Source organism: Ostrea edulis, chromosome 7, assembly GCF_947568905.1.
Source record: "Ostrea edulis chromosome 7, xbOstEdul1.1, whole genome shotgun sequence".
NCBI classification, from domain to species: domain Eukaryota; kingdom Metazoa; phylum Mollusca; class Bivalvia; order Ostreida; family Ostreidae; genus Ostrea; species Ostrea edulis.
The window spans coordinates 79,782,066-79,807,654 of NC_079170.1; the positions used below are offsets into that span (position 1 = coordinate 79,782,066).

At 36.1% G+C, this 25,589-nt stretch overlaps 1 protein-coding gene across 1 annotated transcript; it reads right to left on the reverse strand.

Annotated features, from left to right (window-relative positions):
• Positions 1–1,871: 1,871 nt before the first annotated feature.
• On the reverse strand, positions 1,872–21,508 carry LOC125653382 (U4/U6 small nuclear ribonucleoprotein Prp3-like). The gene is made up of 18 exons (XM_048882825.2): positions 21,326–21,508; positions 20,842–21,040; positions 17,464–17,570; positions 16,557–16,685; positions 16,026–16,118; positions 15,552–15,661; positions 13,471–13,503; positions 13,263–13,356; positions 12,974–13,071; positions 11,431–11,518; positions 10,944–11,045; positions 10,708–10,855; positions 8,806–8,949; positions 8,564–8,663; positions 7,621–7,734; positions 7,162–7,370; positions 4,909–4,967; positions 1,872–2,529 (listed from the first exon to the last, which is right to left on the reverse strand). The coding sequence occupies exons 2-18, from the start codon at positions 20,984–20,986 to the stop codon at positions 2,368–2,370; spliced, it is 1,935 nt and encodes a 644-aa protein (XP_048738782.2). The 5' UTR covers positions 20,987–21,040; positions 21,326–21,508; the 3' UTR covers positions 1,872–2,367.
• Positions 21,509–25,589: the final 4,081 nt, after the last annotated feature.

Sequence of the window (25,589 nt, forward strand, 5' to 3'; positions counted from 1 at the left end):
TGCTATATTCAGTGACTGTGTGCTATATTCAGTGACTGTATGCTATATTCAGTGACTGTGTGCTATATTCAGTGACTGTATACTATATTCAGTGACTGTATTGTTCTGTACCATGGTTTCCATGAAAATCGGTACAATTTGTGTAACAATGTAAAGTTTCGTACGCCGATATGCACGTAATAGGGAGGACAGGGGACATTTTTTCATTCTCCCCCTTTCCTTATTATTTCCCCTCCTCCCTTTTGCCGCATTACTGTTCCCTAATGGTACATTTTCAAATTTAAAAACATCTTAGAATTAATATCTACATGTATTCATTACATTGTATATATATGTTTGGTTGCAGAAATCTCACTGGAAACACTTTTCTGAACACAAGTAACCAATTATTTTAACGTTTATCGTCCAGTATGGAAATGCGACACAAAATCGCTCGCTGACATCAGATGGCCGTCGCCATGCCTCTACCCGGAGTTGTCGTTCCTTGTTCTCACTGTGAAACTCTCGCTTACATTGCTTGCTTGTTGAATTATGCTGAATCATGACAACTGCATTTTCTTGAGTGATATTGAATCGGTTACAAACAAAGATCAGCATGTGTAAAATGTTGAACGTTTCAGAATGTAAACACCGTGCCGTGATTTGTCAATATGAGGTAAGAACGACAACTCTTGGTGTGTAATGGTTAATCACCAGTTCAGATTTTATGATCTTAGGTTTTCAGTTTTGTTTGTTGTTTTACATCCCACGAGATTTTTGTTCACTCATGCACAGACATCGCAGTTTAACATAGGTGAAGTACCACAAATTTAGACCTTAAAGGCGCTTGGAGACGTAGAAATAAGTTTTATAGTTCCAACGCCTAATTTTATACAGGACCTCCATTAATTAAGATCAAATCCAAAATCCCCGCGTTTACCACTTCTAACACCGGGTGCACAGTGAAGAAAGTTGCTATACGTACTTATATGTTAAACGATTTAGATTTGACACGGCGCCGGGGATCGAAAAATTGAACCCAGACCTCTCTGAATGCGTCATAATCCTAGAGTTATGTTTCACATTTACCAACTTCATCAGCTGTATCTAATCTTAAAAAATATTTCAATCAAATTTGGGGACCATGGATTAGTGAGATTCAGTCATTTACAAATTAATTCCTGTGCCTCTGCCCCACTCAGAAATGGCGACATAGTTCATCAGCAGTTACAAGACGTCTCCTTCAACAACTGTCTCTCAGCTGTTAAATATACCACTGAGTGAGTCAATATTCAACCTTGCTTGTACGGTGACTTAGATTTATACATGTATTATCTACAAGTCAGGCTGTCCAGCACCCTTGGACAAAAAATAAGGGCAAATTTTAGGGGTGAAATTTTAAAAAATTAGGGCTAAAATTAGGAATTTTTAACCAAATTGTGGAAGTTTTAATTATTTAAAAGGACTTACCTTGTCAAATTTGACAATAAGAAACTCACATGACACACAAATAAGATGTAAGTACAGGAAGGGCGTATTCCAGTGTTCCATGGTCTCAGCTATTATTGGCTATAACCTAAAATCTCAACTCTTTATCACAAAGTCACAACCAATAAACAAGCTTGACACATGGATCCACAGGTCAACTGCCTTTCACTGCATCAGCATTATCTGAATAAGAACTGCAATCTACGTTAATAACACACATTTTGTATGAATGCATTTTGATTTTTCAAGACTGATAAAAAAGTAGGAATTGACATGAAAAATAAGGGCTTTTTTAGGATTTCCCCTTGAATTTTACATTTTTTTAAAGGAATTTTTAGGAATTTTAGGGCCGCTGGACAGCCTGACAAGTATATCAGATTCATTACCATGACAACAAAACACAATTTATCATCTAAACCAATTTTTTTCAAGTTTATTGAGTAAAACAATTTTATCCAATTAACAAAAATTCGTCAAGGATTTCCTTTCTTCCAAAGGAATTCTATAGGTCAGGGCCCAATTGCACGACGATGAGGAAAATTTAACGGACAGTTAACGTTTAATGTAAGAGTTAATGAGAAGTTAACTGTCTGTTAAAGTTAACTAACCATCATGCAACTGGGTTCAGGTGATAATGGTCAGTTCTTCTCATGCTTCATAACTCTAGTACGTATTATCAACTCCCAGAGAAAACACAAAACTTCTCTCCAGATGTCCATAGTTCTTACAACGTTGGCGCACATCACATCTTCTCTGTCTCATTAAAATGCTATTTCATTGCGTCCCCTGCTAAAAGCGTATAACTGTACATTCGCCTTCTCTTGTCAGATATAACACAGTTGCCGAATTTGTTTTAGATGTGTTTTTCATCGAAGAGTAAGATTGGAGTTCAGTGGTTCGCTAGAGGAAATCGTCGTCTTGTGTGGACTCTAACACAGAACCACTGAAGGCAAGATCCCAGTACTGTTCAACGCCACACTTCTTGAACTGTTCACGCGCAAAGGCCTCCGTGGGGCACACTTTAAATTTGATGTCTGTGAAAGCTCTCTGTTGTGTGGTTCCCTACAACAGAAAATTCACTGAAACCAGACAATTCTACAATCACTTAACAGAAAATTCACTGAAACCAGACAATTCTACAATCACTTAACAGAAAATTCATTGAAACCTGGTAATTCTATAATCATTTAACAGAAAATTCATTGAAACCTGGTAATTCTATAATCATTTAACACTTTCACAAAGTTTTCATTGATGTGGGGGGAAATGGTATTGGTAGTTGTGAATAATTCTGAATGCTGCATTTTCCCGTATACATTGTATTTCATTAGGTTTCATTGAAATTTGTATACATGCATTGCGATAAATAAATTTAATGTAATTAATGTAAAAAAAAATTACTGAATGTCTTGCTAAAAAGGCATGATGATCAAAATATAAAGCGTTTAGGCCAATAAATTTACTTTCAGTTGCTAAGCCAAATATTTCAAAAATTTAAGTTTTTTTTCCCTCTAGCTGCAGCATGATTTACTTTTCCTTTTCACTGACAAACATTTGATATATATATATTACAAAATATAATTTCTTTTGTATGTATTTATTGTTGTCCCATCACTCTGGCAGTTCTTTTGGGGATTTTACTAATATGTTAGAAAACACCTGAAAGTATTCCTATAATTAGTTGTTTATAAGTTGTCAATCTTCGGAATTTTCCCTTGTATAATTATTTCATTTTGACAGATCATCGAGAACACTTGTGTTTATATTTCAATAAAGTTTACATCAGATGAAGGAAAGATGTTTACAAAAAATAACAACAAAAAACTTACAAGTGTATGATGGGAGAAATAGGTCCGATAACAAGTGTATGATGGGAGAAAAAAGTCCAATAACAAGTGTATGATGGGAGAAATAGGTCTGATAACAAGTGTATGATGGGAAAAATAGGTCTGATAACATCATTACACATGTATGATGGGAGAAATAGGTCCGATAACATCATTACACGTGCCCATTGGGCACCAAACTCTCGCTAATTTTCAAGACACACTTGGCAAGCCTTGTGTCTCTTCAAAATTAAAAATTTTTTTTTAGGAATTCGTATTCAAGAAAAAAAGGTTACAAATGAGCATTTGTCATAGAACCTATACATGTATTTAAATCACTATAAAGTGTAATCGGTGTTTTTTGAACACTTGTTTATAAAAGTATATACATTAAAACATCTGTATCAAGGTATTCAATTTATAACAGAAGGATAATGAACAATTTAAAGGATTTAAATCAAAATAATTGTTTATTGTTAGATAATGATGGAAGTGAAATTAGGTGAAATTAGATGAAATTTACATGACAGGTAAATGGTTAGAAGCCAACCATTTTGCAAGCAAAACTTTTTTTGGAAGAGTTATCTTCCCTTTGCAAAAACAAAAAATCTAATTTTCTACAAATGTGTGTAGTAATTATTATTTTTATTTCATATTTTCACAAAGAGAAAGTGTATGTTACTTTCAAACAAGAGATTTTTATGTAAATATAATTTATTCTAAAAATATTTTAATAAAACATGCTTTTCCCATAGACATCAGTGTTTAATTCTAGGTGAAATAAATCAACTAATGAACAAAATTTTTAAAATTCCTATGGTGGATTATTTTTACTTAATGAACCTTTCAAAAATAATACAATGATTACAAAAATCTCACCATCCATTTACAAGATGTGAAATATGGTCATTATTACATTGAATACTTTAATGGTTAACAGATAAAATTGAGTTATTCCCCTTTTTGCTAAGTCGATAAAACTAAGCAATATTAATAGCTTTCTGTCCGAGAAAGTAGACATTCAATTTTTTTTGGCTTCACAGTAGTTTTATCAATACTTCCGATATTCTTTACCGATGCATCTGCTCCAGTATTTTGTTACAAATATCAACAAAAAAAAGATACATGTAAATTCTTATTAAAAATCTAGAAACCTCCTACAGATGTTTTTAATTATCATTATCTGTACCCATGGGTTCAGTATGTAAATCACTTATTTTGACATAAGATAAGTACACATGTAGTTAATGATCTGTTGTACATACCCCCCACACAGAACATACTTATTTTGACACATGATAAGTACACATGTGGTTAATGATCTGTTGTGCATACCTCCCACACAGAACATACTTATTTTGACACATGATAAGTACACATGTGGTTAATGATCTGTTGTACATACCTCACACACAGAACATACTTATTTTGACACATGATAAGTACACATGTGGTTAATGATCTGTTGTGCATACCTCACACACAGAACATACTTATTTTGACACATGATAAGGACACATGTAGTTAATGATCTGTTGTACATACCTCCCACACAGAACATACTTATTTTGACATAAGATAAGGACACATGTAGTTAATTATCTGTTGTACATACCTCCCATACTAGGACACATTTGTTGGACTTGTCTTGCTCTTCTTCTGAATCGCTGTCATCTGAAAATAAAACGACAGATGTGAAAACTGTAACTTCTCCATGCATTTTATTTTCCATGAGCCGTATGAATTTTTATTACTTTCTTTGTGATTATGTGAATATAATTTTGTTTTGTGTATGTGCTAAAAATACTTAAAGACCCCAAAATAATACCATATGGTTTCTTCATGAAAATGTGGGCGGAGCTCATCTATGGTCATTGTTATTTACCTGGCCAAAAGATCAGGGTGTTATGTATACTTTTGATATACACAGGACATGTCTCAGGGTGTTATGTATACTTTTGATATACACAGGACATGTCTCAGGGGGTGTCTGTAGAGTTTCAGTGGTGATAGTGTTTGTACCTCTAGATAACGGGAGCTGACACACAGTCTACACCCGTCACCCCCCCCCCCTTTTTCTCTCTCTCTCTCTCCTACTATCATTCATTGGCTAAATTAATAATTTCTTTTAAAAATAAAGAGCTATCATAAATTGAAAATATAAATTATTTCAGTAAGCTACAAGTTTTAAAATTATCGTGCAAATCCATTGTTTGATTTCTGATTGTGTAATTTATAATAAATGTATATAGAGGAGAAAAGAATACAATTATATTAAAATTGCATTGTTAAAAATTTAATTACAAGAAAATAGCAGTTGTGGACAGGTCAATGCTATCAAAACTCAGGTACACTGGGCTTCCTCAAGATCTAAAGAATACCTGTAGGGATTGACTGTTATTGTTATCAAAACACCTCTCTGGGGTACCTCCATACCCTCTGCAGATGTCACTCCACATGAGATATATTGTTAAATGTTTGAATGACAGGCAACTTACCATTTGGGGGTGTTAACTTAGAATTGGGTCTTTAAAGAACAAGTGGTTGGGACTTTCGAATCACTTTCACATATCCATGGTATTCGAGATATCAGTGTTCTAGATACCAAAGCTGAACTGTAGTTAGGTTAGATTTAATCACCAAGATAACAACGCTGAAGAACTCTTCATATCAGGGGGAGGAAAAAAAGATTTTTGAGGAGAAAATGTCAAAAACATCGCATATGTCCTTAATAAGCAGACATTCACCGAGATCTACTAAGAAGGGCTCTACTTTGATGCCGCGTACATTCAGTGTGTACTGTATTAGAACTGTAGACTTTGACCCCGCGTACATGTGTACTGTATTAGAACTGTAGACTTTGACCCTGTGTACATTGTGTACTGTATTAGAACTGTAGACTTTGACCCCTCGTACATTGTGTACTGTATTAGAACTGTACAGACTTTGACCCCGCCTACATTGTGTACTGTATTAGAACTGTAGACTTTGACCCCGCCTACATTGTGTACTGTATTAGAACTGTAGACTTTGACCCCGCCTACATTGTGTACTGTATTAGAACTGTAGACTTTGACCCCGCCTACATTGTGTACTGTATTAGAACTGTAGACTTTGACCCCGCGTACATTGTGTACTGTATTAGAACTGTACACACTTTGACCCCGCGTACATTGTGTACTGTATTAGAACTGTGCAGACTTTGACCCCGCGTACATTGTGTACTGTATTAGAACTGTACACACTTTGACCCCGCGTACATTGTGTACTGTATTAGAACTGTACACACTTTGACCCCGCGTACATTGTGTACTGTATTAGAACTGTGCAGACTTTGACCCCGCGTACATTGTGTACTGTATTAGAACTGTGCAGACTTTGACCCCGCGTACATTGTGTACTGTATTAGAACTGTGTAGACTTTGACCCCGCGTACATTGTGTACTGTATTAGAACTGTACACACTTTGACCCCGCGTACATTGTGTACTGTATTAGAACTGTACACACTTTGACCCCGCGTACATTGTGTACTGTATTAGAACTGTGCAGACTTTGACCCCGCGTACATTGTGTACTGTATTAGAACTGTAGACTTTGACCCCGCGTACATTGTGTACTGTATTAGAACTGTGCAGACTTTGACCCCGCGTACATTGTGTACTGTATTAGAACTGTAGACTTTGACCCCGCGTACATTGTGTACTGTATTAGAACTGTAGACTTTGACCCCGCCTACATTGTGTACTGTATTAGAACTGTAGACTTTGACCCCGCGTACATTGTGTACTGTATTAGAACTGTAGACTTTGACTCCGCGTACATTGTGTACTGTATTAGAACTATACAGACAAATGAAGACTCCTCACCATCATCTTTTGTCGATCTTTTGTGTTTATCCTCATTCCACTTGATTCTCTGCAGCATGAGTCGCCTGAATTTCCTCTGTTGTTTTGGCCCGCCCTCCACCGCTACAACATTACATTCTTTGTGCATGACAACGATGCCGGTCATGAACAGCTGCTTAGCATTGGCTTCTATTTTAAACTTCTTAGCAGGATTAGTCAAATCTCTCAGTCTGTAAATCAATAAGACATCAATTAGACACAGAAGGAAATCTGTTCGTGAAAGGTTATACATGATAAAACCCTGTTCAGTTGAGGTATATATCATTTACTTCCCACGTGTTTAACATTACAAAATGAAGATGTTCTAAAAAGGAGTAAATAATGGTGACCACATTTTTTTAAAAATTGTTTTCGGTTGTTTTTTATATGTACACGAATTCTGTAAATTTCACAGTTGAAATGTTGAGTTCTCTTGCTGACCTGTACACTGAGACGTGGACCCCTAGAGTTGTGTCCTCTTTGATTTTTTTCTCTTTCTTTGACCTCCTCTGGTCTGTGGTCAGCTTTCGTGCTGCATTAGCCTCTTCATGTGCTCTGAAAGTCAACCAAAAATATGTCATCATCGACAGTAGTCATTCAACATTTTATTTCAGTGAATATACATACTTATTTTTTTAAGTGTATTCACATGAAATACATGATTAATGTCTTGAAATATAAACGATATTTCGACAAAGGTAAGTTGAGTTCTCGAGTCCACATATCAATGATATTTCCAGACAGTCACCATGTATTTTGTTTATCAAACACAATATCTAAATAAATGAGATTTTACCTACCTATAACTGATCATTTTAAGTTACAAAAACAAAGTAGAAAACTATCTCTGATATCACAAAAAGAAATCTTGAGTATGTCACAGTCCAATAGAATGCATAGGGCTAATGCCACAGTCCAATATAAAGAGAAACCACCTGGTGACCTGGACAAGTAAAAATTAACAGGTCGAGAAAACGACGTATATCTTTGTTATTTTAAGAACCTGGGCTTGAAATTTGGCAGTTAAAACATTAATCTATGTGAGGAGACCGGCATATTACTCACATCACACCTAGTTTCTGATTTTTTAGGCATTTGAAGCGAGTGGGTATTTTTTTTTTTATCTGGGTCAGAGTTAGACCCCTTTCTATATTTATGGTATCACAGAGTTCAGGCTCAAAACGGGCTTAGCCCGTGTTGCCATCATCAACTAAAGCTGAAAACATCCAGACTCTAAATGACACCGATATATGCAGTATATCGTATAATAAATGGAAGAAAGGTGTCATAATGGGGGAAACTAGCGTATAATAAATGGAAGAAAAGTAAAAGGTGTTGTATTGGGAGAAGTTAGTGTTCAATAAATGGAAGAAAAGTGCCATACTTTTGTCGTTTTGCCATCTGTGCCCTGACATGGGCCTCCACTTTAGTGGGATCCTGCACCGCTTCTGTCCCCAACACTCGCATTAAATTGGCCATACGCACTACAACACAAAGTTATAACACTGGTATTATCATCAGCATTAAATCATAGCTGTTCATTAAAACTCATATCTAAAGTATTAAAGCTAAGCTGTCATAACTTTGTGATGCATTAGTTCCATCACGTATTCACAGCTGACCCACCCTTCGGTTCCGGCGGGGGCACCAGACCCAGTCGAATCTTCTCCTGGACCTCTTTCTGGTTTTCTTGCCGATTTTGCCGTCGTAGTTTTTTCCTCTCTTTCTTTGTGAGATAAACTGGTACTTGTGGTTCTTTTTCTGGTTCATCTGAATTTTTTTAAAAAATTGTTTTAATTCCTTCTTCAATCTTAGGTCTGCCAAAAAAAAAAATCACAGCTCTCTCCTCTTCCATGGAGTTTCTTGGCACCAAAGCCAAACACGAGGCCCATGGGCCACAAAACTCAACTGAGTCACTTACACAAGTAAATCTTACAGAACATGAACAACTGAGTCACCTTACACAAGTAAATCTTACAGAAAACTCTACTGAGTCACCTTACACAAGTAAATCTTACAGATCACCTGCTCAATATGTAGCCAAGTCCTGCTATTCGATTGATTGATTGATTGTATAGATCTTCTTTAGAATCCCTCTCAAGATCCTGCTATTCGACAACCACATACTATGGAATCGTCATTGTTCATGGGGGATTGATGTTCATGAATTTCATAGATCATTCTTACCCATGAATTTACGTCTCCTCGAACATTTTTTTACGAGTTCTCCTATCCTACAAATCTGTAAAACTGTGTCATTTTAAAAATTAGAAATCTGGGTACGAGTTCTCACGTAGAAAAAAACTTAAGTAATGAATTAAAATCTGGGTACGGGTTCTCCCAGAGAAAAAAAACTCTTCATTTTATTAAATGGATTTTCCTGGAGAAAAAGTATGTCTTTTCTGTCATAAATCTGGGTAGGAGTTTTCACGGAGAAAAACTGTCATTTTATCAAATAGATTCTCCACGAGAAAATTTTTGTCATTTCTCCTGGAGAGAAAAACACTTTGTCATTTTATCAAATGGAAATCTGGGTAAGAGTTCTCCTAGAGAAAACTTTGTCAATTTTATTATAAAAATCTGGGTACTAGTTCTACCGGAGAAAAACTTTGTCATTTATGTCCTAAAAAGCTGGGTACTAGTTCTCCAGGAGAAAAAATGTAGAGTTATCTCTCCTTGTGACATTGTATCGCTTACCCACAAACCCCCCCCCCCCCCCCCCGAATTAAAATGATTCCACAGTACATGTTACAGGTCTTATTTTCACAAACTGTAATTATTATATTGCATCCCTAAGTTTCAAGATAAGAGCTCTTCTGTGTAGAAGGTGAATTTAGTGCTGCTCTAAATGGCTAAGAGTGCCCATACAGCCAGTGAGAAAGACAATAGAAATATTACCACTACAAGGTATGACCTTTCATATGAAGTAACCCTTCTACCCAATCACCCTTTGTGTTAAGTTTGGAAGCAGGCTGTGAGTTAAGTTTAAAAGCATCTGCGAGATTCTGATTGATTGTATATTGTTTAACATCCCTCTTGAGAATATTTCACTCAAATGGAGACGTCACCACTGTCGGTGAGATTCTGAAGAGGAAGTTTTAAATGTAAGAAGTTTATGACAATGACATATAACAGATATATTTTGATATAAAAAGCTCACTTGAGTTTACGGTTCAGGTAAGCTAAATACAGAGTAGTTCTATAAATATTTACTTGGTGGTTTGAGCTGTATAGGGTGTTCATGTATAGGTACAGAGTAGTTCTATAAATATTTACTTGGTGGTTTGAGCTGTATAGGGTGTTCATGTATAGGTACAGAGTAGTTCTATAAATATTTACTTGGTGGTTTGAGCTGTATAGGGTGTTCATGTATAGGTACAGAGTAGTTCTATAAATATTTACTTGGAGGTTTGAGCTGTATAGGGTGTTCTGGTATAGGTACAGAGTAGTTCTATAAATATTTACTTGGAGGTTTGAGCTGTATAGGGTATTCTGGTATAGGTAAAGAGTAGTTCTATAAATATTTACTTGGAGGTTTGAGCTGTAAAGGGTGTTCCACTAGATGAGTGACCCCTTCAAAGTTCCCGTCCTTCAATCTGTCATCAATATCTTCGTAGCTGTCCGTAGGAAGAAGATAGCTATCCCACCACTCCACGGCCGGAATCTCGCCTTCTCTCTGACAATAATGAGGGTTTAGTGTTAGAGGACTTACAAACAACAACAGTCTGTAATTTGGATATCGGTTTCCGTTTTGGTAAACCTACCAGTTCCTTCTTCGGTGCAATGGTGGCCAGCTTAGCGGCAGAGGCAATCCCAGTCTTCTTGGCAGCTTGAGCGATTTCACTTTGTAAAATGTCCAGCTGTGCCTGAATATCACAAATTTACTATACATACAATCATGACAATAGAAAGTAAATAAAGAATGGGTTTTTTTAATGTATAAGTGTTTAGAATAGTAAAAAAATTGTCCATTTTCCAAACTTTATATTTTTCTTTCCTCATATTCTTATAAAGGTTCTAATATTCATGAAACTTCAAACTATTTCTATCATAAATCTTCTGATTTCATGAAACTTCAAACTATTTCTATCATAAATCTTCTGATTTCATGAAACTTCAAACTATTTCTATCATAAATACTCTGATTTCATGAAACTTCAAACTATTTCTATCATAAATACTCTGATTTCATGAAACTTTAAACTATCTTCATTCAAAATCTAAAGAAAGTGTCACTAATTTATAATTTACCTTGGCACGAAGTCTAGAGGCAATGACCTCGAACTTCCCGTGTTCGTGGAACTTGAACCCCCTCTTTGGCCTTTGAGCCTGACGTGCACTGTTAAAAATCAAAAGTCCATTTTCGTTACATCAGTCATTTATATCTTCCTATGTGAACCTTGAATCCCTTAGTGGGGCTCTAGCCTGGCCCCCTGGGCTCATCATCTGAATGAACTTTACACAAGGATAATGATACATTAATTTAACTAATCCATTGTACCCTTGTCATTTTCTAACACAAGATTTACAATTAATTTTACATTTTTAATCGCATTCACTGTCAAAATTGCATATTTAATGTAATACAATATGCAATCAATGAAGTATGGAATATCTCTTGGGACTCAGTAGTCCATAGAACTCTGCCTTGACCCCTAGGGGTCATTGTAAAAACAAAACTGATTATCCAGTATGTTCAGGAAAGCTTTCATTCAAGTCTGCACTCTGCTAGGTTATATATTCTTGAAACAAAGACTAGAGCTCTGAATCAACTTTCACCATTACCCAATTATCTTCCCTTGCAATGATCTTTCATGTGCATAAACTTGAATCCCCATTAACAAAGACTACATGGTGAAGAAATTGAAAATGTGAAAAGATAGACCACCAAATGTACAGGATACGGGACCTACAGATGTTGAACAAATTAACTTTCACTCGAGTTAAAATAAAAGATAAATACATCAATGTAAGACTAAAGCTCTGTAGAACTGTGCTCTGAACATAACTTAGGATTTGGGTTTCAATTTTTTTCCTCGACTTGAGAAGGCATCTGTTATCTGTAACAATAATATCAATGGATGTCAACACAGAGCCAGCATTATAACAGAAACATGTGGATGCATAGAATTAAGGGCCGTATCAGAGCTGAATATCGAAATCCGGATTAATTAAGGGCCGTATCGGAGCTGAATATCGAAATCCGGATTAATTAAGGGCTGTATCAGAGCTGAATATTGAAATCTGGATTAATTAAGGGCCGTATCAGAGCTGAATATTGAAATCCGGATTAATTAAGGGCTGTATCAGAGCTGAATATCGAAATCCGGATTAATTAAGGGCCGTATCAGAGCTGAATATTGAAATCCGGATTAATTAAGGGCTGTATCAGAGCTGAATATCGAAATCCGGATTAATTAAGGGCCGTATCGGAGCTGAATATCAAAATCTGGATTAATTAAGGGCCACATCGGAGCTGAATATTGAAATCCGGATTAATTAAGGGCCGTATTGGAGCTGAATATCGAAATCCGGATTGCTATCTTTCAGCTATCCATCTCTATGGTCATTCGAAAGTTTACATACATACACAACCCTGGTATTTTAACATCTGACTCTGGAATTCTAGCATACCCAACTCTTGGATTTCAACATACCCAACTCTGGGATTCTAACATACCCGACTCTGGGATTTCAACATACCCGACTCTGGGATTCTACATACCCGACTCTGGGATTCTAACATACCTGACTCTGGGATTTCAACACACCCCACTCTGGGATTTCAACATACCCGACTCTGGGATCAAAGTATTTGCCCTCGCTGATCTCCTCCGGGGGCTTTTCTATCAAGCCTTTGAATTGCTCCCTCCGTTTGGCTCGGATGTTAGCCTGTGTAGAGAAATGTAAAATATCTTCAATGTCTTTTAATAAATGACAATTTACACCCATAACTTGTATTAATTTGTTTCCCTCCACAACTGCAGTAGCCTAGTCAGATCATCAATATCACATAAAGGACTTCTGATTGGGTGCAATTTTAACCATTTACACGACATGAAATCGTATGCAAAGCAACAAACCTTTAGCGTGGGGGTATGATGAGTCAGCTGAATGGTCTGTCCTGTTTTGGCGTCGATTGTCCGACCTTCGGCATCCAAGATCAGCGGTGTGGGTCTGAAGAGATTGAGAAAGAAATTGTTATTATTATTGGATTTCTTTCAAATGATTCCCAAGAGAACTGGACATCTTTAAAATAAACATAATTACTACACACAACAGTCTTCTTACTTTGTTGGTATTACAGCACCTTGACCCCCTTTCCTGAAAAAGAAAGACAACTCATTCAAGTAAAAAAATCACTTAACATTGCAAATCCAAATTAATATCAAGACAGCCTTTGACATTTGGTGTCATGTAACTTTGCAACAATCAGTGATAATAACACATGGTTCAATTAAACAAGTGTTTATCTAGAGTTTTAGCCTTTTCAATCTGATTGGTTGCTATAATTATAGAATATCTGTCCTTTCTCTTTTATAAGGTTTTCTCTCAGTACAGTAACATGTTTGTCCACCCATCCACCCCCACTATTCCATGTTTACACCTGCCCCCACTATTTCTTGCTTACACTCACCCTCACTATTCCATGTTTACACCCACCCTCACTATTCCATGTTTAAATCCGCCCTCACTATTCAATGTTCACACCTGCCCTCACAATTCCATGTTTACACCTGCCCTCACTATTCCATATTTACACTCACCCTCATTGCCATGTTTACACCCACCCTCACTATTCCATGTTTACACCTGCCCTCACAATTCCATGTTTACACCTGCCCTCACAATTCTATGTTTACACCCGCCCTCACTATTCCATGTTTACACTCACCCTTCTAATTCCATGTTTACACTCGCCCTTACTATTCCATGTTTACACCTGCCCTCACTATTCCATGTTTACACCCGCCCTCACTATTCCATGTTTACACCCACCCTTACTATTCCATGTTTACACTCACCCTTACTATTCCATGTTTACACCTGCCCTCAATATTCCATGTTTACACCTTCCCTCACTATTCCATGCTTACACCTGCCATCATTACGCCATGTTTACACTTACCCTCACTATGCCATGTTTAAACCTGCCCTCACAATTCCATGTTTACACCCACCCTCACAATTCCATGTTTACACTCACCCTCACTATTTCATGTTTAAACCCACCCTCACTATTACATGTTTACACCCACCCTCAGTATTCCATGTTTACACCCACCCTCACTATTCCATGTTTACACATGCCCTCACTATTCCATGTTTACACCTGCCCTCACTATTCCATGTTTACACCCACCCTCACTATTCCATGTTTACACCCACCCTCACTATTCCATGTTTACACTCACCCTCACTATTCCATGCTTACACCTGCCCTCACTATTCCATGTTTATTTTCATATACATATATCTAAATTCATAGTAGATTCTAAAGAGTTGGAAAAAATATATAGATATTTTGTATCATTAATATACTTTTACAAAATTTATAAGCTGCACTTGCAAGAGCACTTCTGTTGCTACACAAAGTAATGGCATTATTTTATGAATGATTTATAATTTGAGAGTAATGAATAAGAACATAACTGGCTGACAGATTTAACCACTGATTGTGATAAAAATGGCAGTTTATAGAGCAGATTTTCGAGAAAACTATAAAAAGCTTTAATCAACTCATAAACAATCATTTTATTGTTTGCTTACCTCTGATAAATAAAGGATTAATTTACCGTAAGCTTATCCCTGATAAATGAACAACTATTTTATCTTTAGCTTACCCCTGATAAATAAACAATTTTATCATTAGCTTAGTAACCCCTGATAAATAAACAATAATTTTATCGTTAGCTTAGTAACCCCTGATAAATGAACAATAATTTTATCGTTAGCTTAGTAACCCCTGATAAATGAACAATAATTCTATCGTTAGCTTACCCCTGATAAATGAACAATAATTTTATCATTAGCTTAGTAACCCCTGATAAATAAACAATAATTTTATCATTAGCTTACCCCTGATAAATGAACAATAATTTTATCGTTAGGTTACCTCTGATAAATAAACAACTATTTTATCGTTGATAAATGAACAATAATTTCATCGTTAGCTTAGTAACCGCTGATAAATGAACAATAATTTTATCGTTAGCTGACCCCTGATAAATGAACAATAATTTTATCGTTAGCTTAGTAACCCCTGATAAATGAACAATAATTTTATCGTTAGCTTACCCCTGATAAATGAACAATAATTTTATCATTAGCTTACCCCTGATAAATGAACAATAATTTTATCGTTAGCTTACCCCTGCATGAGACCAGACATCTGGTTCTGTATCTTGGCTTGCAGTTCCTGGGCTCGCCTCACTTTTTCTAACGCCTCATTCATGAGGATTTCATTATGCGACAGCCCGCCCTGTAAAGCATTAACAATGTTCAAGTTAGAAGTCTCCAATGATTTCTGTATACAATGTAACCACTTCCTAATAAAATCCCAAGACCATATTGGCTCAAATTTTATCAATTAAATATCATTATTATTTCAAATTATTATTAATCATTTCAAAGCACATCACAATTTCCAATCCAACAACTTTCCCCCTGCATTTTCCAATTTAGAATCTTTTGGGGTATACATGTACATTCTCATTCAAAGAGCAGCAATTTGGGAAGATTTCAAGTAAAGCTAGTGTTTAAACTTTATGTGAAACTGAAATAATCAACTGATGTCCTATACCAGTGAGGGCCTAAAACTGAAATAATCAACTTATATCCTATACCAGTGAAGGCCTAGGGGGAGCAGGCATCATCGCTGACAGTTGGGTCTTCCTTTCATTGATCATAGACTTAGCATTGGCCATCATTTCCTTTATCTACAACAGAAACAGCAAAAGAGTAAAAACACATTCAAAGATTGAATGCACAGCATGCAAACAACAAATAAATTGTGCATGTTCAACATCTCAGAAAATACAATAACAACAACAAAATATATATTGTATCAACATCAAAGACTGTTTTCATTTTTTATTTATTTATCTATTTATTTTTTGGGTTACATGTCACCATATTTTTATGGTCGCAAATCAATTTCAACAAAATGGCTTTTTATGGTCTCAACTCAATTTCAACATGGACTAAGAACTCCCCACAACAAATGATTATGTATACCACAGATATATCATAGTATTTGAAAACATTTATAAGGAATTCAACATGATGAAAAAAGTAACATTAATACAAAAAATGACTTAGTCTCAGATTTTAAAGTTTTACTGGCAGGAAACACAAGCACGTTTTATGTCGACTACCTTGTCTCCGGTCAGCTGACCTGGACTGGGATTCCCAGGACCTGGAATGACTGGCATTTCCACTGGACCATCATCCACGAATCTCCGCTTTTTCCTCTCTGAGGCCTCGTCTTTCTCTCTATCGCCCTCCTGGTCAAAATAATTCAGTGACTTAGTATACAGTTAAACGCACTTATAGTGAAGTACTGAGAACAAACAATTCATCATAAAATCAATTCTCTACGATCAATGAGTTTATGATAATGTTTTAAAACTACAGGGAATGAAAATCACTTCGCTGTAAGCATGAATCCATTACAAGCATGTTCATTGTAATGTTGTTTTACTGTAATGTGAATGAACAACACATATCTGAATATACATGTAATCCAAGTTCATAGTAATGTTAAAGGGTATTTTTAGTTTGAAGCTTTTGTCTAACAAAATATTCTTTAAACTGGCAGAAAGTGGCAGCGCATTTCTTTGTAGAATAATCATATATGTATGGAGTTCTTCAAATTTCTGTAATGATACACTTTACATAATTAAAACTCATTTTAGATGTTACTAATCTAGCACTGTTTATTCAGTATTGTCTTCTTGTATCGACTACCAACTCTCTTCCATATTTGAGATCCTTAGCAGTTTTTATAAAAAGTCTTTTGAAAGAACATGTACACAGATCTACAAACAAATCCTTTCACCATCGCTTCTCTCCCCTTAAATTCCTACAAATCCTTTCACCATCGCTTCTATCCCCTTACATTCCTAACAAATCCTTTCACCATCGCTTCTCTCCCCTTACATTCCTAACAAACCTTTTCACCATTGATTCTCTCCCCTTACATTCCTAACAAACCTTTTCACCATTGATTCTCTCCCCTTACATTCCTAACAAATTCTTTCACCATCGCATCTCTCCCCTTACCTTCCTTTTCTTTCGCTGACTCTTTGTCCTGTAATCATCCCACACATCAAACAGTTTCTCCGAAAATTTCTCAGCCTGTCTGTCATCCAGAATGACTTCCAGTTTACCTGATTTTACAATGCAAAATGTCCTTAAGAATCATATGTATATAAATGTTAACATTCCTTATCTATTTGTTATAAAACACTCCATCTTATTATTTACATAAGCTCAGCAAGATTTGACTTGGATATAATGTTCTACCATTACAATAATATTGTCCTACGGACCCGGTTTAATGACAGAATGTGCCCCATATACCTGCAATATACTGTATATCAGGTTTTTACCGCATCATTTCCCCCCCCCCCCCCCCCCCCCCCCCCCCCCCCCCCCCCCCCCCCGCGAATCAGACCCTAAAACAGCATATCAAATTTACACAATTTCAAAGTCATAGCAAATATACAATTCACAATTATTTAACCTTATGAAGGAATTGCTAGTGAGGTCCCAAATAAGGAGATGACCTATTATGGAAAAGTTACTATGATTTATACTCCACTGTTATTTTATAAGAAATCCAATACATAGTTTGAAATTAAACTGTCAATCAAGAGACTTATATATCATTTTAAGTAATATGAAGGTAGAATGTTTTTCCTTTGTTGAAAATTGCTTTCATTAATTGAATGAAGAGTTAGCAAAGTGCACTGGTAAACAAATCTTTTCCTCTAGCACTGCAGAGATCTCTGCCTGTCTGTCTGTTAATTTTACAGGGTAATTATGTGTCCACAGCAAATGACATACACTTTTTGTCTCCAAGCCATCTTTGCAGAATGTATGTTTCATTATTTTCCATATAAAGTAGCGGGTGGTTCTTTTTTGCAAGTTAGGTAAGCATTCGTTTTCAAAAAGAATAGTGTTGTGACGTGGTTTTCGGTAAAACAACATATTTGAATTGAAAAAAAAATGATATTTCAACATGTTTAATCACAAAATTATTTCATCATTCTTTATAGAGTTAAGGACATATTAACTAGCATTGTGGTCAGTTGTATCAAAATTCAACTTTAAATTTATAAAGTTAATTCTTGGGTGATTCTAAAATTGTTTTGGAGCGATTCTACAATTTTCTGCTCCTATACTAGTACATGGGAGGCATTCTTACTGTGGTGAGAGCTTTTCCCACAGTCATATTATTCTAGCTAGATTGACTCAGTTGTGATGTATGGAGTAACAAATCTATAAAATCCAACTAAACACAGTACAGGGTTCGAAATTACCTCATGTCCGTAAGTCCGAGACTAGTAAAAAACATGTCGGACTAGTAAACTCTCTATAGCACTAGTCTGTACGGACTAGTGAAAATCCGGAAATCAATCTTGAATTGGTTAAGATTTTAGCAAGATTTGTCCGAGTCTCTTAGATTACCTGCATGGTTAAGTGTTTGCGTGACTATGACATCCTGATCTTCCAAACACATGGAGTGCATTCAAGACCGCCGTTCTTCGAACGAGCACAAATTCCTACCGATTTCGAACTCCGAGTACGCATCACGAAAACGGGTTTGAGGTCAGTGCTCCCACTGGACCAGAATTCCCTTTCGCCACTTTTTCGGGGAGTGGCGCGGCACAAATAATCACATGCTTTACAATTATTTCAATCATATTATATATTATTTTATTCATTACACTTATTTTAGCATTTTGAATCAGTTACATTACTTAATCATATCCATGCAGCTACCATACCTAAACATTTCTTTCTGAAATAATAAGAAGTTGATTTGTTTGATAAATTCTATTATGGAAATCAAAATTCAGATAATAAATGATATAAATATAAATTTCATGATGTTACACCCCTCAGTGAAAACATTGTGTACATTGGCCGAAATGCAGATGTCACAAAACATCAAGCCCAATTTTGAGTCGTATCTCAACCATTCCCTATTAAATTTCCGTTTTTGTATGAAAGATTTTGCAATTTGGACAGAATCAGATGTTTGAGCAGGTGGGGTTGACTGTAAAGCCAAACATAGATATTTTTTTAATTTTAGACTGACTAGGGTCAGAAGCTACAAGTTTAGTGTCAAAATAGAATGGGGTGCATAGTCTTATGAGATTAGCATTTTTATACTGTTGCGCACCGAACTTCAAAGAAAATTATTTATTAAAATTGTTATGTCCATATCAATGGTGACCGACCACATTGTTTATGAAATATTCGAACTAAAATCAAACACATCAAAATCAAAATCTCGTTATCAACAAGTTTGGCCGCAAAAACAAACAATTGATGTATTCATATATACATTATACACAATAATACGGCCAATTTAATTACCGGTCGGTTCTCTGGTTAAGAATTGACATCAATGTGGAGATGATAACACGATAATGAATACGACTTTAAATGTTAAACAACTGACCACAGCAGGGTAAACAGCTGTCCAATGTACTTTATTTCATAATCACCGACTTTTTTGCAGCCATAAATTACCTGAGGCTGTGACCAGCTCTGTGTGCACTGGAGCGACGCGAGATTTCCGGTCGCACGCGTTGACTGAATAAACAGATTTTGACTGCATAAACAAACAGGCGATAATGTGTCACTGACAAAGGATTAAAAATACAATTTATTGCAAAAAGGGATTTTCGCCACTTTCAATTTTTTTTCGCCATTTTTGAAAAAAATTCGCCATTGGCGAAAATGGCGAAGCCCAGCTCGAGCACTGTTTGAGGTGCAAGAACTGCAAGTAGTGTGATCAAAGAACAAGCATGTTTGTGCGCACATGTTCTCGTCATTCGTGACTCTAAGACAGGAGTTCGTAACACTATGGCTCATGGCTTGGTCAATCGAGTGAATTTTATTGACTTTATTGATAAAATTTCGAACTCCTGTGACTCTAAGTCTAAGAACTGAGCACAAAAACAACGGGAACGTCGATCTCGAACGTACATGTTATGGACGTTTATAAAAGGATTCACTCGGAGGTTACTGTATGCTTCTAAAGACCTTGAATGCAAAATAAAGTATGGTGGTCTTTTTCTTCTGTAGGTGTCAGAAACTGAATTGCTTGCAACTGTGATGTGTTTGATTTCATTAATTACTATTGAATGAAATGAAGATCATTAAATATGATATACTTGTTTGCCCAACTATTTATTTTGTATTGCTTATAGGAGTTATGAGATTGATCACTGTTCGTTATCTTCACCTTTCATACTGGACGGACTAGTGAAATGCTTTGCGGACTAGTGAACATCAATAGTGACTAATCCATAGGGACTAGTGTTTGAAAAAGTTAATTTCGAACCCTGCAGTACAATTCTATATTGATGTCTTTTATCCTACTACAAATAGTACTAATACACTGCAGCTGTTTGTCTGACATACTGATTGTCTTAGTCTTGTCATATCCTTTGTCGATACAGTTGAGGGCTGCTGTGACTAGCGAAGGTTCGGTGAAGCCGAGGAATTTGTGAACGGTCTTGTCCAGTAAGGATTTGAGGTCATCCCATTCCCTGCTAGACAAAGACATGGTTCACTGGATTGTGGAGAATTCCTTATTTCTCTGCTTTGTGTCACTGCAAGACTGCAATGAAATACAAGAAAGAACATTTAACAACAGTAACACATAATCACATGGAACAGAAAGAAAGAAGACACATATTATCACACAAAACTAAAGAACCGCCCTCCAATTTAGGCATTGATGACTTCAAATCATTATTCCTGAACTTTGGTATTGAAGAAAATGCTGGCAACTAACAACGGGAATCAAAATAAAGGATACCTAAACGAGGAAATTCGAGTAGTATTTCACTTTTTCGTGTATGGGAAGCATAAACATTAATTCTGGTAAGGTCATAAAACGTACCTGTCAAATAAATGTAGATATTGATTTCCTCTGTAAATCAGAACAAACTATGTACTAAAGATTAGCTGTAATTACGCAAATATATAAAAAATATTTTGATTCATCCAACGCGAGCATTGCGTTTAACCGACAAGCTGTTTGTAAACTTCGTTTTCATTTGTTGTATCGTTCGAGAGAACCAATCAGATAAAAGTTTACAAAATATTTATTCTACAAATGAAAAATGAAATTAAATGGACAATTTATTTCCGAATAAAACTTGTAATGAATATAGAACCAATAATTTATCCAAAATCTGTGATTTTCTCCGACGATCACCTTCATAAGTCACTTTACAGAGAGAACAGGAAGTCATCCTCAGAATCCACCATTTCATAAAATACCTCATATACTAGTAATGTATTTTATATGTATTTAAAACGGTGGATTTTGTGGATGAATGTACTAAGTACAGGTGCTTGTTTAATATTTGGCATAGTAAGTTTTAATAAAAATATTAAGCAAGCGCCTGTTGGTAACATCCCTTTTCCCGGCTTTGTCAGTCAACCCCCCCCCCCCCAGAAATTGTGAGAGTCTGTTGTTTCACAAATGAAGAAAAAGAAAATAAGATAAATAAATATAATGAAAAAGACTTGAATTATAATTGGACCCCTTTCAAATTATATTACTTTATTCTGGCTGATACCCTAAGAAAAATTTTTAAGAGCCTACCCAGTGAATAAAAGCCCCCCCCCCCCCCCCCCCCCCCCCCCCCCCCCCCCCCCCCGAAAACAACACTGTAAAAGATAAAACATAAAAAAAAAAAAAAAGGTTTTCAACAATTTCCCCCCAAACATAGCCTTTTCAACTGTCTGGTTAAATCGAACGTGCTTTTAATCGAAGTTAGTTCTACAACTGGTACAATATACATTAATTTTATGTATCACATCAAATTTCACAGCGAACGAGCTCGAGTCTGTGTGGAAAAAAGGTTTGCCTCATTTTGGATAAATCTAACGTTCATACATATACAGATATCCTCCGGATTAGTGTTGAAACTGAAAGATTGAAACAGAATCAATGTAAACTAGGGTGAAGTTTACGACCCATATTAATTAAGAGGAATCAACAGATTTATTTCATAATATATGAAATTGCTTTAAAAGTCATCTCATTGTTAAGATATACAAGTATTTAGTTTAGAAATGAACTGCCACAAGCCCTCCGTGTTTAGGATTGGAGTGTTGCGGTCACTAAGTCTAGCTGTTAGCTAAAATAATGATCAATCAAACACAAGATGTTGAACTTGTTGACTTAATAAGATCATGAGTTATCGTTGTTTTATACATATCACACTTGTAAGCACACACATATACTTAGTAAATACATATAGTACTAAATATATGTTCATGTGCGTTAATGACGTTTTGTCGGGGGGGGGGGGGTATATAAACCATGTGTTCTTTTCATTCTGTACTCATAGGTGTTACTGCTCGCTAACACCTCTGTCAATGCCAAAATTTCAAAATTCTTGTGAAACACTTTGAAAATTCTGATACTTTTACGTTTAACTTAATTCCCTTATTCAATTTATGATGCAAAATTTTCAGATAAAGTAGTTTTATTGCTTGTAAACAATTCCCAAATTGTTGATTTTAATCAAAATGATTGATTTCCCCCTGATTTTTTTTTGGCGTTATCTTATCTACATTAATTATTGTAATTCTTAAAATCCGTTCCGTTCCGTCTTCCGTATTTTTTGCTCTAAAGACAAATCTATGTATACATGTGAATATTGTGTATTTATATGTACATTTTAGTATATCAAACGGTGGATTCTGAGTATGTCCTCCCGTTCTCTCTGTAATTTCTGCATCCCTTATTCATAATAATCCTTTTGATTTTATAAAATGCTGACCTCATCAGATCATTGCATAATATATTTCAATCGCTACCCAGAGTTGTCGTTCCTTGCTCTCACTTTCTGTTTTCCGTTCCGTTTTCCGTTCCGTGTTTTAGCAACACCCTGTAAAGTACTATGCAACCCTGTCAATGTAGTTCATGATAGATGGTTATGTCAATTTTTACATGAATGTCTTGAATTGAGCAACAAAAGTAAAGTGCTATAATTAATGCGCCCGATAATTCAGATATCATTATCTTTTAAAATACGCAATTTCCGAGTTGCCCAATAGTTCTTTCCCTTTGTGGAACTCTTATGCACAGCGAGACGCAAAACATACTATCGTCCACACGCGGTGGGTACAAATGCTTATCGCTGCCTTCATATATTGCCTTAAGACCGATTATCAGACATCATGCAACCACCCACAACTGCAGGGACACACACTATTACTCGATAATCACCATTTTTCTTTGATTAAAATACATGTATCACTCCTGTAGAGGGTACCTGTAAAGTGCGAAACGAAATCGAAACGAAACGAACTCTACCGAAAGGAAACGAAATCTACCGAAACGGAACGAAACCTACCGAAACGAAACAGATTGTATAACCGAACTCTTTTAATTATAATAATTTAAAAATGGTATCTTGGGCCCCTGTGAAAGTTACCACATGTAATAAATAAAATTCGCCTCCCTTTTGATATAGGCCTTCGGCTTGACTGATACAAAGTTTTAAAAGTTGGAGGGGAGGATGAGTAAGCTCAAAGTACATATCCGAAGTTGATTAAATACCATGTACAATTAGTTTTGGATCCATAAATTTCAGAACGGAGGGTTACAGTCTCAGCGGTCTGGGGAAACGCACTAAACGAGGGGTGCATGGGGTCGCTGGCGTTGGATCCACCTTTGGGCATAGATACATTGTTGGAAGAAGCTGGTGTCTGAGAAAGATGAAAGCAGGAAGAGCTATTAACCTCTTATTTGATCTCTAACTGCTGAGGTACGAGTACTTTCAATAATGGGAAAAAAATAAATAGTATACCATATTATATGAATGCAATTCGGTAAGATATATATACATGTATTGTCAAAAGTTATTATTTGGGGACTATTGGTTTGTTGTCCTTCCTTCGGTGACTGAGGAAGAACATCATAACATTTCTATATGTTGTACGTGTGTCAAATGAAATTCTTATGAAGTGTAATACTATATACAATTGTTGGGATTTTCATACTCAATGTTTACGTATGTCATAGAATGGGGGGTGGGGGTGTTCGTATGTGTACTAGTAACGCATTAGTATATATACAGACGTCGATCATAACTTACATTGTATCTACAGAAACTAGTGCCTGTATGGTGGGGGTGTTAAAATAGAAATGTAGATTCTTTTGGGTATGAACTATTACAGTGGTGGATTTAATCCCCCCCCCCCCCCCCCATTCAAATTTAAGGTATATCATACTCTTGTTTAGGAACAAAAATGTCGCAAACGGCACATAATACGCCTGTGAAAATGTTTAAATATAGGGTGTTTTTCTTCAGCCATAATTTGTAGTGAAAATGTGCTGAACAAGTCAGGCTGTGACATACTTTCTTTGCATAATATGAATATAAAAGGTCTTAGCTTAAAACTGTGACACGGGGCAGATAGACAAACCATGAGTTCTGAGAGTAGTGAGAGTATTGAAATATTTTCCCAAATTTGACCAACTTCAACAAACTCTCAATATTCAAAATGAGAAAAAACTAAAAATTGTTGAGATTCAAAATCCTTGCACTATGCTCTTCTTCAGGTTATTTTCAACTCTTCTAGCTTCAAAACTGTGAGAGGAAATATAAGGACACACCATGCCCTTTATTTGATATAACATTTCCTCAAAATGGACTAAGTTCAACAACCTGTAATTTTCTTCAAATTGAAGAGAATCAAAACCGTAGCCACTTGCACATCAGGCGCGGAGCCAGAAAGAAAATGAAGTGTACGTAAAATATGGCAAGGGGTTTGGGGGAGCAGCCTTGAGCCCCCCCCCCCCCCCCCCCCCCACGTGGGTCCAGGCAAAGCCCTGGTGAAGTCCCCGTAAGCTTCTGGGTTCTGCCAATGCAATCACCTATATTTTTGTGCAAGCCGGATTTCTAGCAGTCTAATTAAAATTAGATCTTCCATCCGCTCCCCAGTTTTCGATACGTCGCTTCCACGCGACGTATCGAAAACTGGGGAGCGGATGGAAGATCTGATTTTAATTAGATTGGGTTTTTAGTAGAAAATTTCCAAACCCAAAAGAATTCACAAAATTATTTCCTAAATGCTTGATAATGCCAACTCACCGTGTGTACTTGGACTGACTTAATATTCGTTTTACGAATTTCTTCTGT